A 17136-nucleotide genomic window follows, 5' to 3' on the forward strand; every position below is an offset into this window, starting at 1 on the left:
ACATGCAAACAAGATGTGATGCTGGTGGTTGGAGTCTGGAATGCCAAAGTTGGAAAAGGTAAGGAGGAAAACACAGTCAGCCAATATGGCCTAGGAAACAGAAATGAAGCACAAGAACAACTTATTAGTTTCTGCCAGTCCAATGATCTCTTCATTGCTAACACATTCTTCAAACAACCCAAGTGGCGCCTGTACACATAGGCATCACCAGATGGAGTGCACAGAGATCAAATTGATTACATTGTTGGTGCAAGGAGGTGGAAGAGCTCAGTTATAACAGCAAAGACGTGGCCCGGGGCCAGCTGTAGAACAGATGACGAACTGCTCATGTGCAAGTTCTAAGTCAAGCTAAAGTGGAAAAACAATGCTATCCAGTTTCCATGATAATATTTTGAGAATGTACCCACCATTTTCAAGGAGAACATCAGGAACCACTTTGATGCTCTGAACCTCATTGATAGGGAACCAGAGGAACTGTGGAATGAAGTCAAAGAAGTTGTTAAGGACAAATGTGAAAAGAGATTGCCAAAGATAGAATGATTGTGGATGTAGTGCTGGATGATAGGACTCTCAGGTTGGATGGTACCTAGCATGCTACTGAGGAAGAGCTGAGGATCTCTCAGAGTACCAATGGTGTTTATGACACGGTTAGGCTAAAGCCTTTTGGATGTCTCGTGGCTAATGTTGCTGAGTCCCCGTTCTGTTATCCCCATTTGCGCATGTGCGGTGGCCAATTTTTTCCCCTGTGGCCATTTTTAATTTTTTTAAAAAATAAAATGGCCACTGCACATGCGCAAATGGTCTCTGCAAGGTGTCAGGCCTCGCAGAGGCCATTTGCACATGCATGGTGGTCTCCAGAATGGCCACCATGCCAATTTACGGAGGCCCGAATGGGCCAGTAAACCTATTAAATTCGGGCCATGGGGGTGATGTGAGAGGCCAGTGGGGGAGGGGGAACCTTGGCGGACTCCCCCCCATGTTCTACAGGAAGCCCCCCAAAAGGGCTGAAGGTAAATTAATTTTAAATTTTAAAATTAAAAATAATTGCAGACTTGTCTGGGGGTTCGGTTCCGGTCTGGATGGAACTGGGGGGGTTGGTTCGACTCCAAACCCCTGAACCCATCCCCCAAACCCCCGGACCGGAATGCACATCACTAGATAATACTGAGCTAGATGGACCATTGTCTGACTCAATATAAGGCTCCTATGTTCCTAACGTAATTGTGTTCCTAACATAATGTCTGAATAGGGCTCTAGTGATGTGTACACCACCCCCACAGTCTGAAGTAGAAGAGTTCAGGCACAGGTTTACTGCTTCAATGAGTACTACGTCAATGCAGTTTTGATACCTGACTTTGGAATGCTCTCAGCAGGGATGTTTGCCTGGCACCCAGGCTGATGTCTTTTCAGTGATGGGTGAAGGCTTTTTGTATTTGCCAAGGCCTTTAGCTTCTACTCATTGTTTTAATCTGCTCCTGCTTTTAGCTGAGCCTTTGTTGTAATGTTCTAAATGTTGTTATATATTCCGGGAGACGTTTGAAGAATGAGATGCAAATGATCTAAATAAAAATATACAGGTGAAACTCGGAAAATTAGAATATCGTGCAAAAGTCCATTAATTTCAGTAATGCAAATTAAAAGGTGAAACTGATATATGAGACAGATGCATTACATGCAAAGCGAGATAAGTCAAGCCTTAATTTGTTATAATTGTGATGATCATGGCGTACAGCTCATGAAAACCCCAAATCCACAATCCCAGAAAATTAGAATATTACATGGAACCAAGAAGACAAGGATTGTAGAATAGAACAATATCGGACCTCTGAAAAGTATACAGTGTACTGTGCTTGATTGGCCAGTAAACTCGCCTGACCTGACCCCATAGAGAATCTATGGGGCATTGCCAAAAGAAGGATGAGAGGCATGAGACCAAACAATGCAGAAGAGCTGAAGGCCACTAATGAAGCATCCTGGTCTTCCATAACACCTCATCAGTGCCACAGACTGATAGCATCCATGCCACACCGCATTGAGGCAGTAATTGCTGCAAAAGGGGCCCAAACCAAGTACTGAATACATATGCATGCTTATACTTTTCAGAGGTCCGATACTGTTCTATTCTACAATCCTTGTCTTCTTGGTTCCATGTAATATTCTAATTTTCTGGGATTGTGGATTTGGGGTTTTCATGAGCTGTACGCCATGATCATCACAATTATAACAAATTAAGGCTTGACTTATCTCGCTTTGCATGTAATGCGTCTGTCTCATATATCAGTTTCACCTTTTAATTTGCATTACTGAAATTAATGGACTTTTGCACAATATTCTAATTTTCTGAGTTTCACCTGTATAAAAGGTCCTTTTTTGTTTCTTGAGTAGATCAGCAGTGAGAACACCAAGATCTTTGTTTGATTTTTAAAAAAATGTAATTAACCACTGTAAAAGACATTTAAGAAAAACACAGAGAGAATGTCGGCAGGTGACATCTCAAATATCATCTTGTCAGGAACTGAGAGAACATGAGCGTGCAATTCCGGTCAAAGTATTATACTTCCTTGAAGAATATTTACAACAATTAACTGAACATTTCTTCAAGAAAAACAAAAACCTTGATGGTTATTTAGGGGGTGAAATTACTGCAACTATGCACACAAAGAATAAAAGTTCACTATATTGTATAGAAATGTGTATTGCTTTTATAGAAAAATGAGGAGGGGGATGTAAAATATGTGTTCATGTTTTGTTTGGTTGTTTTGCAGAGTATCAAAGTTAGTTGGCTACCTCCACCACCAGGCACACAAAATGGATTTATCACTGGCTATAAAATCCGGCACAGAAAGACAGCCCGTCGGGGTGAGATAGAAACACTGGAGCCAAACAACCTCTGGTATTTATTCACAGGTCAGTGTCCACATGATGAAGCCTTACAGAGATGTTGGTGCTTGCAATGTTTGGAGAATGAAATCTGCTTTTTCTGGAAGGAAGTGTTGTTTCCCCTGCATTCGGTTGATGTGTATTGGACTGTACAGCAACAACCTTCATACATTTTTACTTTGTTTCCTCCTTAATAGCTTTATCTCTCAGTGTTCCTCAGCCTAATGAGATTGGAACACAATTCCCCATTCTGCCTAGCATTTTATGACTATGTTACTTTGCCTGAAAGCAACTCAAAACCAAAGCAAACCTTTCTCCCTGGCACAAGGCAACATAATGCTAAGACCCCCAGTCAGCAAAAAAAAAAAGGGAGGCATGGAATCATCTTAGGGGGACCTCTTAAACTCCATTCCAGGCCCACCTAAACAAGATATTTACTAACTTCCAAACAGGTGAAAGGGATGGTGATAGATGTGGCTCCCAGGGTAAGAAGTTCCAGAATCTGGGTGCTAGCTCCATTCCATAGATGTACCAAAGCCTGATTAAGACATTATGTTACATGACGTACATCACATGTACGAACACATGTACAGAGTGTACAGATGTCTGTGCACTCGTACATGTGTTTGTGCAAATGGCTGTACCTGTGTTCATGTTAAAAGTGAATCTGGATACAGGTAAGGGTGTTTCACTGGTTTGGCACAGTGGGGAGGGAATTAGGGAGTGGGAGCTTTAAGAAAGAGGAGAGCAGGTACTTACCTGCTGGGTAGGTTCCTGCTGGGGCAGCGCTCATCCCAAATACCCCCGCATGACACCAACATACATGTGGCCTATGTGCATGCATGGGCACCATTTACATGGTCATCATGGTGTTGCTGGGCATGCAAATTGTGTTCGTGCATGCACAGATGCCATGTGCAGGTTGGCACCACACAGGGGTACTTGGGACAAGTGCCACCCCAGCAGGAAGCTGCATGGAGTGGCAGAGAAGTGGTAAGGACCTGCTTTCCTCTTTCTTAAAGCTCCCACTCTACTCTCCCCTCCCCATGCTGCCGAACCAGTGCTCGAACCTCGGGTCGTGTACACCCTTAGATAGAGGCCCTTCAAATGTATGGTATAGATAGGAAATGTACTTCTGTACCTGCATTCAGCATACGGTGAATGACTGTATCGATGTACAGATCTGTACCTGTACATTTCGCGCGCCATCTGACATACACATGTGCTCAACATGCACAGGTGCACCCTAAACTTCTGGCCACTTCTGGCCAAAGAGGGGGAAGGGGCGGCAGGGAGCTACACTGCCACCCCGGAGGCTTTTACGGGCGATGAGTGCTGGCGGGGGGGAAACAGGGAGGGGGAAGTGCACCCTCCCCCACCCTTAAAGTGGCAGCCCCCAGCCTCAAACTTTGAGGCCCGCCCCAGTGTTCGAACCTGTTTGGAGGCCTGTAAAAGGGCCTCCAAACAGGTTCGTGCACATCCCTAGCCCACATGTGGGTGGAGAGAGAGAGAGAGAGAAGTGGAAAGCTGTGGAGGCTGGTGGTGTGTGGCTCCCCTGGGCCCCACTCCAGCCACATGCATGCTGGTTTTTTGCCAGCAGTGATGAGGGAGGGAGGAAAGCAAGCAAGTGGGCAAGTGGCTGGCTGTGGAGGCCAGTAGTGGTCGCAGTGGTGGTGATGCTTATTCAGTTACTTATACTCTATCAGTAACTGAACAGGAGAAAACCTGAACTCAGAAAGAAGAGTTTGATACTGATTACTTGCTCAACATATGCTAAGAAAACAATAGACAGGCTAACAGTCTCTTATGCAGGGAGAGGGAGAACCTCTCAGTTTGAATCTAAGTCAGCAAGTGAGGAGCAGACAAACAAATTGTGACTCCATCCCCAAGCCTGTACATAGAGACATTCACATGGAGATGCATGCTGTACAAAGAACTTAGACAAGGCTATTGCAAAATCCCAAACAGGTGGGAGACACTAAAAAATCAAGCTCCAGGCCCCCTCCCACATCACTACACGACTGTACATAGCCATCTGTCAATATCTGTCTGCCCAAAGAGCCTTAAGACATTTAAGACCTATTAGGGAAGCCTTACTAAAAAAATACCATCTCAAGTGGTGTCCAGAACTACAAAAGCCCTCCTGTGGGAAGCCCCTGCGGCCCTCTCTCTGTCTTCCTTCCATGGGCAGTTTAAGACCTTTTTCTTCTGTTGCGCCTGTGAATTTGTGTTTTTCTAAAAAATAAAATAAAAAACTCTTCCTTTCTTTTTTTCTTTTTGCTATTCTGTTTATCTATTAGTCAGGTTTGCTTTCCGTTGTCTGGCTTTCAACTGCTTCTGATCCCTTATGATGTGCTGTGCTGTGCTCTGGTTCTTTGGAAACATACTGAATGATAGTGTAGAAGGCTTGTAAAGAAATAAAAAGAGATAGTTCTCTATTGCTATTGGCTACCCTATTTAGAAATGATGCTAAAAGTTTGATAATTTTCAAGAGAGCCTGTAAACATTCATATTTAAATCTGCCAAATGCTAGCGAAACAAATACATATCTTATGGCTATTGTGCTATTGTTTATTTGCGTAGTACAGGATTTCCAGAGGAGCTGGAAATAATGCAGCTTTTAAAGGAGATGGTTTAAATATTCAAGCAGGGAGACTTTACGGCTCCTTAAAAGCTTCTGCTGTTGAAGGCAGGTGTTTCTGCCCACTAATGAGGACAGCTGCAATAGCAAAGTAATTCAGAGTTACAACAAGGACATTAAATCACAACCATTGGTTTTATTGTAAGATTCACCATCAGCTAGAATGTCGGAGTGTTGTTTTTAATTTTGAACACTCTTCCCCAGAGAAGCCTTGCAATTAAATGTGGGCTTGGACTTACAAATGTTTATCTTTGTGCTTTCATGGTCAGTATAAGATACCCCAAATGATGAACATATATTGCTGTCGCGGTGAGCAAAAAAACCAGCACAAAAGTCCACAAGCAACAGCATGATACTTCTCTAATGGAAGGTAGCCATAGAAAGAGCACATTAGCTGTTCCAGGATTCACACTGCTTTGAATTCTCTGTTAGCACCTCTGCTAGGAACTCTGCATGCTAAAACTAGTAGGCTATGACCTTGCTTCAGGAGAAAACCCGGGCATGTGCTTACTTGTAAGCACATGGGGCTTTGACAGCTTGAACTGTGCCAAATACTCTGTTGTTTGAATTACCACGACAAAAATAGAAATATAAGTGAGGTATAACTACTTCCCCAAAAGACTCTGAATAGTGTTCTTTTCCCAGTCCTGTTCAGTGCCATTATTTCTTCCACCCCTGCCCCACCACCTGCCCCATTGCTGCCCCACAACTGCCCCATCGCTTTCCTTTGGCTTCTTCTTTCTGCTTCCTGGGCTGGTCACATGGTCAACTAGTGATCACAGAATTGACCTGATGATGTTGCAAAGCTATATAACCAAAGAGATTTGGTTGTGGGGTGATGTCACCAAGGACATGTGAAATCATAGGAACAGAGGAAGCTGCCCTATACTGAGTCGGACCAACAGTCCATCTAGCTCAGTATTGTTCTACACTGATTGGCAATGGCTCCTCTAAGGTTTCAGGCAGGAGTCTTTCCCATTCGTACCTGGAGATGCCAGGGATTGATCCTGGAGCCTTCTGCATGCAAAGCAGATGACCTACCACTGAGCTATGGCCTGTCCCTAAAGTCAGTTGAGAAGAAGAGCAAATGAAGGCAAAGTAAATGTCATGCAGGCATGCAAGCAATGCTGAAAAACTATTTAAAATATGCACTGTATTTAATATGGGCCAATTTGAATTATATGTTTGGCCCCTCCACTGCATGACGAGGAGCATGTGGGCACCCACAACTCCTCCCCACCAGTGCACCATCCTATCTTTGCATAATTTCACTTGGAGTATCACTTGGAGACAGTTGCTCTTCAGAATCTGAGCTTTTATATGGGGTAGCACAGGGCTCCATACTGTCTCCAATGCTTTTTAATATTTACATGAAACCATTGGGAGAGATCATCCGGAGATTTGGTGCTGGGTGCTATCAGTACGCCGATGACACCCAAATCTATTTCTCCATGTCAACATCATCAAGAGAAGGCATATCCTCCCTGAATGCCTACTTGGAAGCAGTAATGGGCTGGATGAGGGATAACAAACTGAGACTGAATCCAGACAAGATGGAGGTACTCATGGTGCGGGTTTGTCACTCAGGAAGCGATATTGATCTACCTGTTCTAGATGGGGTCACACTTCCTCAGAAGGAACAAGTACGCAGTCTGGGAGTGCTTCTGGATCCACACCTTTCCCTGGTTCCCCAGGTTTAGGCAGTGGCCAGAAGCACTTTCTATCAGCTTCGGTTGATACACCAGCTGCGTCCGTTTCTTGAGGTTCATGATCTCAGAACAGTAGTACACTTGCTGGTAACCTCCAGACTTGATTACTGCAATGTGCTCTATGTGGGGCTGCCTTTGTATGTAGTCCGGAAGCTACAATTAGTACAAAAATGCGGCAGCCAGGTTGGTCTCCGGGTCATCTCAAAGAGACCATATCACTCCTATATTACAGGAGTTGCACTGGCTGCTGATAGGTTTCCGGGCAAAATACAAAGTGCTGGTTATAACCTATAAAGCCCTAGACAGCTTAGGCCCATGGTACTTAAGAGAGCATCTTCTTCTGCATGATCCCCATCACCACTGCGTACATCAGGGAAGGCTCATCTGTGGCTACCTTCATGTCGCCTGGTGGCCACTCAGGGATGGGCCTTCTCTGTTGCCCCGAGACTTTGGAATGCGCTTCACATGGGAATAAGAGTCTCCCCATCTCTAGCAGCTTTTTAAAAGTGTCTGAAGACTTATCTTTTTACCCAGGCCTTTTAGCTTTTTAACTTGTTAACTTTTTAAATTTTAGATTATTTACTGATTTGTTGTAAACTGTTTTTAACATTTAATTGATTCTAATGTTTTGGTTTTGTTTGTTTGTGAACCACCCTGAGACCTTGGGTTGGGGCATTATACAAATACATTAAATAAATAAACAAACAAACAAATAAATTTATTTGTGGGGGAGAGAGTGTCTGAATCACTCCTCATTGCCTCCTTTAAATACTACTTTAAAGGTCTATAGTGATTGGCAGTACAGGCATTCCTGCCATGCAGTTGCAAGGTATCCAGGTGGCATGCCAGATTGGGGAGGAGACATGAGCACACATGCTGTTCCCCATGTGACTCAGTGGGCTGCTTTGGCACTTGCATCCATCCCAAAGGCCGGTTGTAATGTGGCATTGGTTCTGTACTTCAAAGAAAATTAAGAACAGAAGAATCTTCTGGAATTGCTGAAAGGAGCTCTCTGATTCCTGCCCTCTCCCACTCCCCAAGTTTCTAGAAGCCAAGGGAAAACCTGATTTCAGTCTGACACACTTTCCCCATGCAGCTTTACCCAGCAAGGTTGCTGCTGCCTCTGTGGTTGCTGCCATGCTGAAAAGACTCCACCCACCATGGTTCAGCCTCCTGGTGTGTTTCCAAACCATGCCAGGGATGGGCTGCCCGCGGGAGCAGGCACTGATTGTGTGCTTTTTGGAAGTGCCAGGAAGTGTATCTTTACACATACCTGGACTAGGGATGTGCATGAACCAGTTCACAGGCCCTTTTACAGGCCTCTGTACTGGTTCAATCCCCCCCACCGCGCGTGTGCTTCCTCCTCTGGTGCTCTGTGTAAAAGTAGTCCGGTGGGGTGGTAGCGTACCTCCTTGCCACCCCATTGATCCCTCAGCTGGAATTGTCCAGTGGGTGTGAACGCATTGTGGATGTGCATGCACACATGCACATTGTGCATGCATGTGACGTGCACGTGCCCACCCACGACATGCGCACGCGCCCACCCGCAATGTGCCACTTCTATTCGAGGGATCAGTGGGGTGGCCTGGAGGTACGCTGCCACCCCACTGGACTGTTTTTATACAGAGAGCCAGAAGTGCAGTGGTGGTGGGTAAATGCACCTTCCCCCATTCTTAAAGCTAACCCACCCACCCCCATCGGCTCCAAGGGTGCTGGTTCCGTGCACACCACTAACCTGGACAGGCCTTGGAAAAGCCTTTGAGGCAGCAGTATCTACACCAGTACCAATGCCAAGGCGTCCTTAAAAAAATAGGATGTCCTTCCTTGTTTATATTAAGATCAAGCTCAATTCACAATCTCCCTTGTGAGTTTGTGGCTGAAATTGGGGTGGAGAGAAGGGAGCCACAACAAGTTCTTTCGGCTTGCTCTTTTTTACCTTCACTGTGATGCTTTCCCCAATGGCTACCAAGCAGTGGCCACCATTTTCTTACTCCAGACCCCACCCACTGCGGATGATGCTGTATTCTTACATAGCAGGGAGTTTGGGGGGAGGGAATTGTGCCCCACTTGTTGGCAGCAGCTAGCACTCCTACTGGCACACACCCCTTTTTGTATCTTTGTTGCCCCCCAATTTTGCCTTCCACTAATGTGGCAATTAAATTGTGGGGAACATTTCACCCTGCCCTAGTTTATATATGCGTTTATTGCATTAAAATTAAGTATGGCGACACTGGCCAATATCCAGTGTGCCTCTCGAAACTTAGTCCCTGAGGACTGCACCACCCTTAGAGACATATTTATTTTCAGGAGTCACAGTCAGGAAAGGGACTGACGGTGGGAAGAATGAGAAAGAAGAGACCCACAGGAAGTGGGGATTAATGAAAATCACCTCTCCCCAATAGCACCAGGATTGCATTGCTGCATTTTGTTGGAGGTCAGCCCATGACTGACCTAGATGAGGCCAGACGAGGATGCTTAGATGAGGTTGAGTAAGGCACATGACTTTTTTGAAGATCTGCCACTCTTATCTCAGTGGCAGATCATGATGGGCAAATACAAAGATAAACTCAAATGTGTGCTTGGCCAAGACCTTGGAAGGTTCTGAAGCTCTTGTGAAGATGCAAGGCTAATAAACCTTAGTTTATTTCTCAGATGTGTGCTGGCTGAGATGAATGCCCTTGTAAAATCCAGTCTGGTGGTAAAATCCAGTATGGTGGCATAATTTTTTACATTTATCCTGCTCTTCCTCCAAGGAGCCCAGAGCAGTGTACCTGGTCATGTTTATCTGCACAACAACCCTATGAGGTAGGTTAGGCTGAGAGATAAGTGACTGACCTAGAGTCATTCAGTGAGTTTCATGGCTGAATGGAGATTTGAACTCTGACCTGCCTGGTCCTAATCCAGCCCTCTAACCACTGCATCACACTGGCTTTAATGTGGCTGTATAGTTCAAAATGGCACCACTACTTACACCAGAGATGTCTTTAGCCCCATTCACATGTTGCGTCCAACACTTGTACAAGTATACAGTGTACACAGGTACAGATCTGAACACAAGTACATTTATTCACACATTATATTGACCACAGGCACAGCAGTACACTCCCTGTTTGTACCATTTATTTGAGGGTCCTGTACCCAGGTGCATTTTTAATACCAATGCAGGTACAGTCATTCACACAAAAACATGTACAAGTATACAGACATCTGTACACTCCTACAACATAATGTCTGAATAGGGCTCTTCTCTACTCCCATTTGATGAAGTACCTCTAGAATGACCTCAGCGCAAGTGGTCTTTAGATTATTGCTCCCAGAAGTATGGCAACATTAACTGGATTTTCTCTATGTTTTGGTTTGTATTGCAAACAGGTCTTGACAAAGGAAGCCAATACAGTTTCCAGGTGTTGGCTATGACAGCCAATGGAACAGGACCCTCCTCGGACTGGTATACTGCAGAAACTCCAGAGAGCGATCTTGATGGTAATTGTATTCCCTTTCCCCAGCATTGTTACTGCTTTTAGCTCATTCTGATTGTTACCTTGCCCCTCAGCTGAGGGCACCGGGGAGGTCAGTAGCACTCAGTTCCTGAACTCAAGGAGATATTCACCGAGAGTGTTTTGAACAGGAGGGCTGATTTACTACATGCTGTTAAAATTCTCTCTTTGTGTGGACAAGTGAAGCAGAAGTGATAAAATAAGCCTGCTTCATTCACTGGTTTTCCTAACAACAGTCTTTAAGTTTCACTCCCTTATGTGCTGTTGCTGCTGCATTTTTTGTCAATTGTGTTATGTTGGGACGGATGCTAAAAGCAAAGGCCTGTTTTGCCACGTTGCTCATTGACTTCAGCATGGCATCACATGGTGGTATCTAGGTGGATGCTGAAAGAGCTGACTTGTCCTGCAGCAGGCCAGGGGTCCGTCTGCTCTCAGCTCAATCTGCAATAGTTCTTCAGTGCCTAGAGGACTTCCCTGGCTTTGAAATGCCTCAACTGCCAGTCTGGGCCTCATAAGAATGGCCTTTGTGGGACCAGACCATTGTCCAGCTAGTCTTCTGTTTCCAGCATTGACTGAATTTGCTATCATAGAATCCACACTCAGAATACCTCAGAAAAAACAGAACCCTGTACCCCATGGGTTAGAAACCCATGGGGGTGGTTGGCACCCTATGTGCACTACACCACCACTCGCTCTGGGCCACCCCAGCACCCCCCAAGTGCACTTATGGGGCTGCTGAAAGCTCCATTATACCTTATGAGGAAAAACCTTAAAGACGTGTAAACTTCAACAATTCATCAAAAATCAGCCCTTTGCCTAAATCCTTTGAAAAAATTCAGGTAGCTTCCTTGCCCCTACCTGGCACTACCACCAACCCCACACTTTTCTAGGCCATCCCTTTCTCCCCGACGTGAAGCGATACACCCTCCATTATACCTAATGGGGGAAAACCTTAAAAATGCGTGAACTTCAGAAATTCACCAAAAATCAGCCCTCTGCCCAATCACTCTGCAATTGGGGTGGTAGCCTCCACCCATTGGGAACTACCACCCCACCCCACTCTTCTGCCCCAGATCCCACTTTCTGCCCCAATCTGCCCCAAAGACACTAAAACTTCAAAAGTTCACAAAAAAGTTCACAAAAGTTCACAAAAAACCCATTGGGCACTACCACCCCACCCCACTCTTTTGGCCCCAGGACCCAATTTTTAATCCGAATCTATTCGGATTCAGATTAATTTGGATCCGAATCGAATCGGGGTGATTCAGATGGGCAATATTCGGATACAAAACAGAACAGGGGTGTTTCGGTTCAGATCCGAATTGAAACACCGAAAATCTGAATTGCACACCCTTACTGCCTTCCCTTCAGCTCCCGCCTATTTGGTCCTGTGAACAAGTTCAATGTCTGTCCAGGGCTATGGAAATCCATTTCCAGTGCCCAAATTCATCTCAGGAACATACTTGGTAGTAATAATGAAGCACATAGGACTGAACTGAAGAGTGCATCTTTCTTCACTCCTGAGTAACCAAAGCCAGTCCCCACTCTAAATAATAGCTGCTGAAATAGAGAGAGAGAGCAAAAACCATTGGGTAATGACCACTGCACCACCAAGTGGGAGATTGTCAAAATGGTTCCACCTTTCTCCCACTTTTTCTCAAGACTCACCTGTTCCATGAAACCAGAGTCCCCAACAAACATGATTCCGAAGGGTTTTCTTCTTTGCACAGCATGATGTTTACATCCAGCCAAAGAAGGGAAACAACATTTTATTTAGAACAGGAATTACCAAACTGGGATTCCCAGATGTGACCTTTGGCCATTGTGGTAAGGGATTATGGGAGCTGTAGTATAACCACATCTGGGGACTCAACATTTGGAACCCAGGATCTAGAAGGCAAACTGCAAGACAATGCAGTTACTTATATTCAAACCAAGTCTAAGAAAATGTTCTAATTTCTGTTTACAAAGAGCTTATTATTAAGGTTGCAGTGATGTTCATAATAGGCTTAATTTAATACTGTTGAAATTTGTGTGAATAAGATCCCCCTAATAACTTATGAATCTTAAGCATGTGTAACTGGGTTTGCTCACATGTTAGCTTTCCCTCTTCCTCCCCTTCTCTCCCTTTGTTGTCTCTCTGATGGTTGCAATTTTGATTGGAAGCGTCTCAGGACAGAGACTTGTCTTTTACTTACATTGCTATGTAAAAATGCATATTGAGCTGTTTTTCTTGATGGAGTTAAATCAATACCAGTGATTAGTACTTAACATCAATAGTATCTTGCTGAAAGTGCGGGAGAAATGTCAAGTATCCAAATAACCAGGGGGGAATTCTGGGGGAAAATGTCAGCTGGCAGCCAGTGGCTGCTGGAAGACCTGTCACTTCAGCCACCTCATTCCCCCCCCCCCCCCCGCAATTGCCAAAATGTCCCCATTTTCACTCAAGCAAATGGGGCAGGAAAAATGGCAGGAATTTTGATTCAGCCCTACTTCCATAAGGGAGACATCTGTAGGTATGAACAATATATATCATTTTAATCGCTATAGTCATGTGTCATGGGAAACCAGAGTGAAACGGGGCAGAGGTTAGATTTCTTGTATGACCTAATGCATGGAACTTCAGTCCTGTTCAAAAATCAACCTGAGGTTTCCCTCTTCGAACTCCAATTTGAATCCTCGGGTTATTGTGAGTTTTGCTGCTCCTACCTGAGATTTGTGTTCAACAGCATTACATCCAAATGCTGAACTGGAGGCAGCCTTCTCTGACACCAGAGTTGAGGGAAGGGAGCTCCTTCCTCTCTCCATTCTGATTGGTTACCCCAGCTGTCCTTCATATGAAGGAAGAAGCCCAGCAGCCAGTTCCCCCTGCTCTCTGCAGTCTCCCTGACTGCAGTTCAGGTCCTGGGGGTTATATCCAGGTTAGCACATGGCGGGGAGGGTGGAAGTGCGGGTCCATTGGATCCTCGGTTCCATGTTGCTTGCAAATGCGGCCACACTCTCAAAAATGTGGTCGGTTTAAGGCTTTCTTTCGTTTGCATTAGAGACTAGGGATGTGCAAACTGGTTCAACGTCAAACTGGTTCAACATCAAACTGGTTCAGTTTGAAGCTTTGGGTCAAGCTGAACCACCCCCAATTTGGCTAAACCCCAGACCGAACCCCCCGGCCATTCTGGGGGTCCATGTAAATTTTAATGTTAACATTTTTTCCAGGGGGCTTCTCTGAGGCCATGGGGGAGGGGTCTGCAGAGATTGTCCCTCCTCCCACTGGCCTTCCTTATGTCAAAAATCTCCGGGTTCAGGCATTCTTCGGCCTGTTCTGGGCCTTTCCCCCCTTGCGGTGGCCATTTTGGAGGCTGTTGCATATGCGCCATGGCCCCCTGCATGGCTGGGTCAAAATGGCAAAAAATTGAACACGGGGATATGTACTAAAAATAATTTTTAAAAATTATGTTATAAAATGCTCACAAACCCCCACCAAACTTAACTGGGGGTGGGGGTTCAATAGGGGACAAAACCGAACTGGCCTGGTCTGGTTTGGGTCCGATTTGGACTTGAGCCAAACCAGGCCAGCAAGTTTTGTGCATGCCCCTATTGGAGACATCTTTGTAGTCATCTTTTTATCTGAAAATATGTACTGTAGGCTTGAACAGGCTTGCAGAAGCAAACACACAGGCAGGCAGTACTTTTCCAAGGCAACATCAGCACTTTGAATCACTAATGCAATTCTGCACCCAATGCAACATCAGAAAAAATTGATTTGGTGCTCTCATCTTGAAAAGGGCATGTGAAGCAACATCCATAGGGTGGCATTTTAAACCCCCACTACCTTGCAGCTTATGTTTTTAGGCTCCAGGTAACCCCACTGGGGATAATTACTATAGAGGGAGATCTGCAAGGATCAGCTAAATTCTAACCATGGTGCTATGCAGATTGTTAACTGCAATTCCCCCTTTGCTCTTTTGCCATAGCAGAATCTTCACCGGACGTCTTCTTGGCATCTGCTACAAACAAACAGCAAACTGTATCTTAAAGAACTCCCATAACTCCCTGTGGAAACTCCTTTTAATTAGTGTGTTTTGTTAAAGTGATTAGAAATCCAAACACTGCTGCCTATCCAAGATTCCCTGGAAAGCCTGAATGGTCTTTCTGACAGCTGGGAAGAGTTAAATATTTATTGCAAGCATCAAATTTGGTGCTTTTTTATTTGAAGGGAGAAAAAGCTCAGGATGCTTAATGTACCCCAAAAGGTCTGATTTAAATAGTTTTAAGAACCAGCATCAGAGATCCTGGATCAGTCTTGTAATGTGTATTCTAGGGGGGAGAGATCGAAGGATACTTAGCTTATGTGCATTATAGGGATGGGGCTTAACTTCTTCTCTAGGGATAAGCAGATTTCCCACATGCTATTCCTTCATTGTTCTCTGTATTATCTACACCAGGGATTCTCAACGTTGGGTCCCCAGATGGTATTGGACTTCAACTCCCATAATCCCCAGCCCCAGTGGCCTTTGGTTGGGGATTATGGGAGTTGAAGTCCAATAACATTTGGGGACCAAACATTGAGAATCCCTGCTCTACACTATGCAATCCACCACTGCTCCTGGATTCCAGTTTAACTAGGAGGAATTCTAAAACTAAATCTGGAACTGGAGCTTGTGCAATATGCCACAGCTTTAGCTAGTTTGTGTTGTTTCCCCACCTTTGTGTTACAAATGAACATGTGTACATTGATGAAACATTAGTCCAATTCATACATTACTTTGGACACTTGCACCATTTGTGTACAGAGTGCACAGGTACGGTACACATGTACAGTTCTTCACATGTTATGTTGAACACAGGTAGAACCAGGGGTCTACACCAAAGTTCACTTTAAAATTGAACACAGGTACAGTCATCCACACAAAACTGTATGCAGAATGTTCCAAGTTTCCTCCCTGGCATCTGCAAGATAGGGCTGAGAGAGACTCCTGACTGCAACCTTGGAGAAGCCGCTGCCAGACTGTGTAGACCAGGGATTCTCAACGTGAGGTCCCCAGATGTTATTGGACTTCAACTCTCATAATCCCCAGCCTCAATGGCCTTTGGTTGGGGATTATGAGAGCTGAAGTCCAATAACATCTTAGGACCCAACTTTAAGAATCCCTGGTGTAGACAATACTGAGTTAGATGGACCAATGGTCTCAGTAGAAGGTAGCTCCTTGTGTTCCATGTTCTAGGTTGGGCAGGGAAATACCGTCTGACACCCTGGAGAGCCTCTGCCCATCAGCATAGACCAAAGGTGGGCATAAACCCCCTTGCTTTATGAAAAGTGGCATAGAAATTGAACAACAAAATAAAATTTAAGGGTTCTGGGAGCTACCTTTGTGTGTGGGGTGGGGGGGAGAGTCTTGGAAGCTACCAGCATAAAATAGTGGCTTGGGGAGGAGGAGCCAGTCACAAAATGGCAGCTTGTACAAAAAGCGGCATTGATTTTAATATAAAAACCCCTTAAACCCCATTAAAATCACATTGATTTTAATATAAAGAACCCTGGATTGCAAGAGATTTTTGCTGCAGGACAGGAGTGGAGCAAGAGAGGCTACTTTGTGGGAGAAGAAACTGGAGGTATGTTAATGGGAGAGAAAGTAAAAGCAACCCTGATCATGCAAAGAGAGAGAAATTAAAAATGATACTGCCCACTCCATCTGCCAATTAGGTTTGCAGTATTGGCCAGAAAGGAAGGGAGGGAGAAGCAGCCCAAATGCCTAGAGAGCTACCAGCAACTCCTGAGCCCACCCCAGGTGTAGACAATACTGAACTAGATGGACTAGTGATCTGACTCTGTATACTGCAGTTGCCTATATAACCTTTCAAGGGATTTAAGTGGCTTTGTCTCAATATGCACAAGAGCTCTGTGATAAAATAATCTAATAGATGGTTAAAGACTGTGGGCCTGATCAATAGAAATGCGGAGAGTTTCCTAATTACTTGGACAGACAGGCTTGTGGCTGGAATGTTTTATGCAGTCTGGTGTGAATGATGGCCAGATAATATAGGCTGCTCAAATGAAATCCTGATCATAGTAGGATTGTAGACAGAAAATTTGTAGTAATGATGTGGAATAATTGCAGAACACCCAGAACATAATAGAGATAGCCTAATGTGTTTACCGATGAACATGTGTGCATTGATAGTGGTACATTCAATATATAATCAGAACCCAGTGCTCATCAGCTATCCCAAGGCCTTCACAGTTATTGACAAGAATGCTGGAAGGCAGGAACAGGTTTATTTCATACTGGATAATAGGGTAGCATCCTGTCTGCATACTTTTTCTTTAAAAGAAAAGGTCCTGAAAACTCAGAAAATGACAAAGAATGGCCAAAGAGACTCAGCACTATCAGCACCACCACCCCGCTGCTCT

At 44.7% G+C, this 17136-nt stretch overlaps 1 protein-coding gene across 3 annotated transcripts in view; it reads left to right on the forward strand.

The window, feature by feature from the left end:
* DCC (DCC netrin 1 receptor) overlaps nucleotides 1-17136 on the forward strand; it is a 1362689-nt gene that overhangs the window by 1123967 nt on the left and 221586 nt on the right. For all 3 annotated transcript variants that reach the window (XM_053300600.1, XM_053300601.1, XM_053300602.1), the window contains exons 13-14: nucleotides 2766-2907; nucleotides 10603-10713. In XM_053300600.1, the coding sequence (XP_053156575.1) occupies nucleotides 2766-2907; nucleotides 10603-10713 (253 nt within the window). The remainder of the gene's footprint in view (nucleotides 1-2765; nucleotides 2908-10602; nucleotides 10714-17136) is intronic.

Source organism: Hemicordylus capensis, chromosome 2 (assembly GCF_027244095.1).
Source record: "Hemicordylus capensis ecotype Gifberg chromosome 2, rHemCap1.1.pri, whole genome shotgun sequence".
Classification (NCBI taxonomy): domain Eukaryota; kingdom Metazoa; phylum Chordata; class Lepidosauria; order Squamata; family Cordylidae; genus Hemicordylus; species Hemicordylus capensis.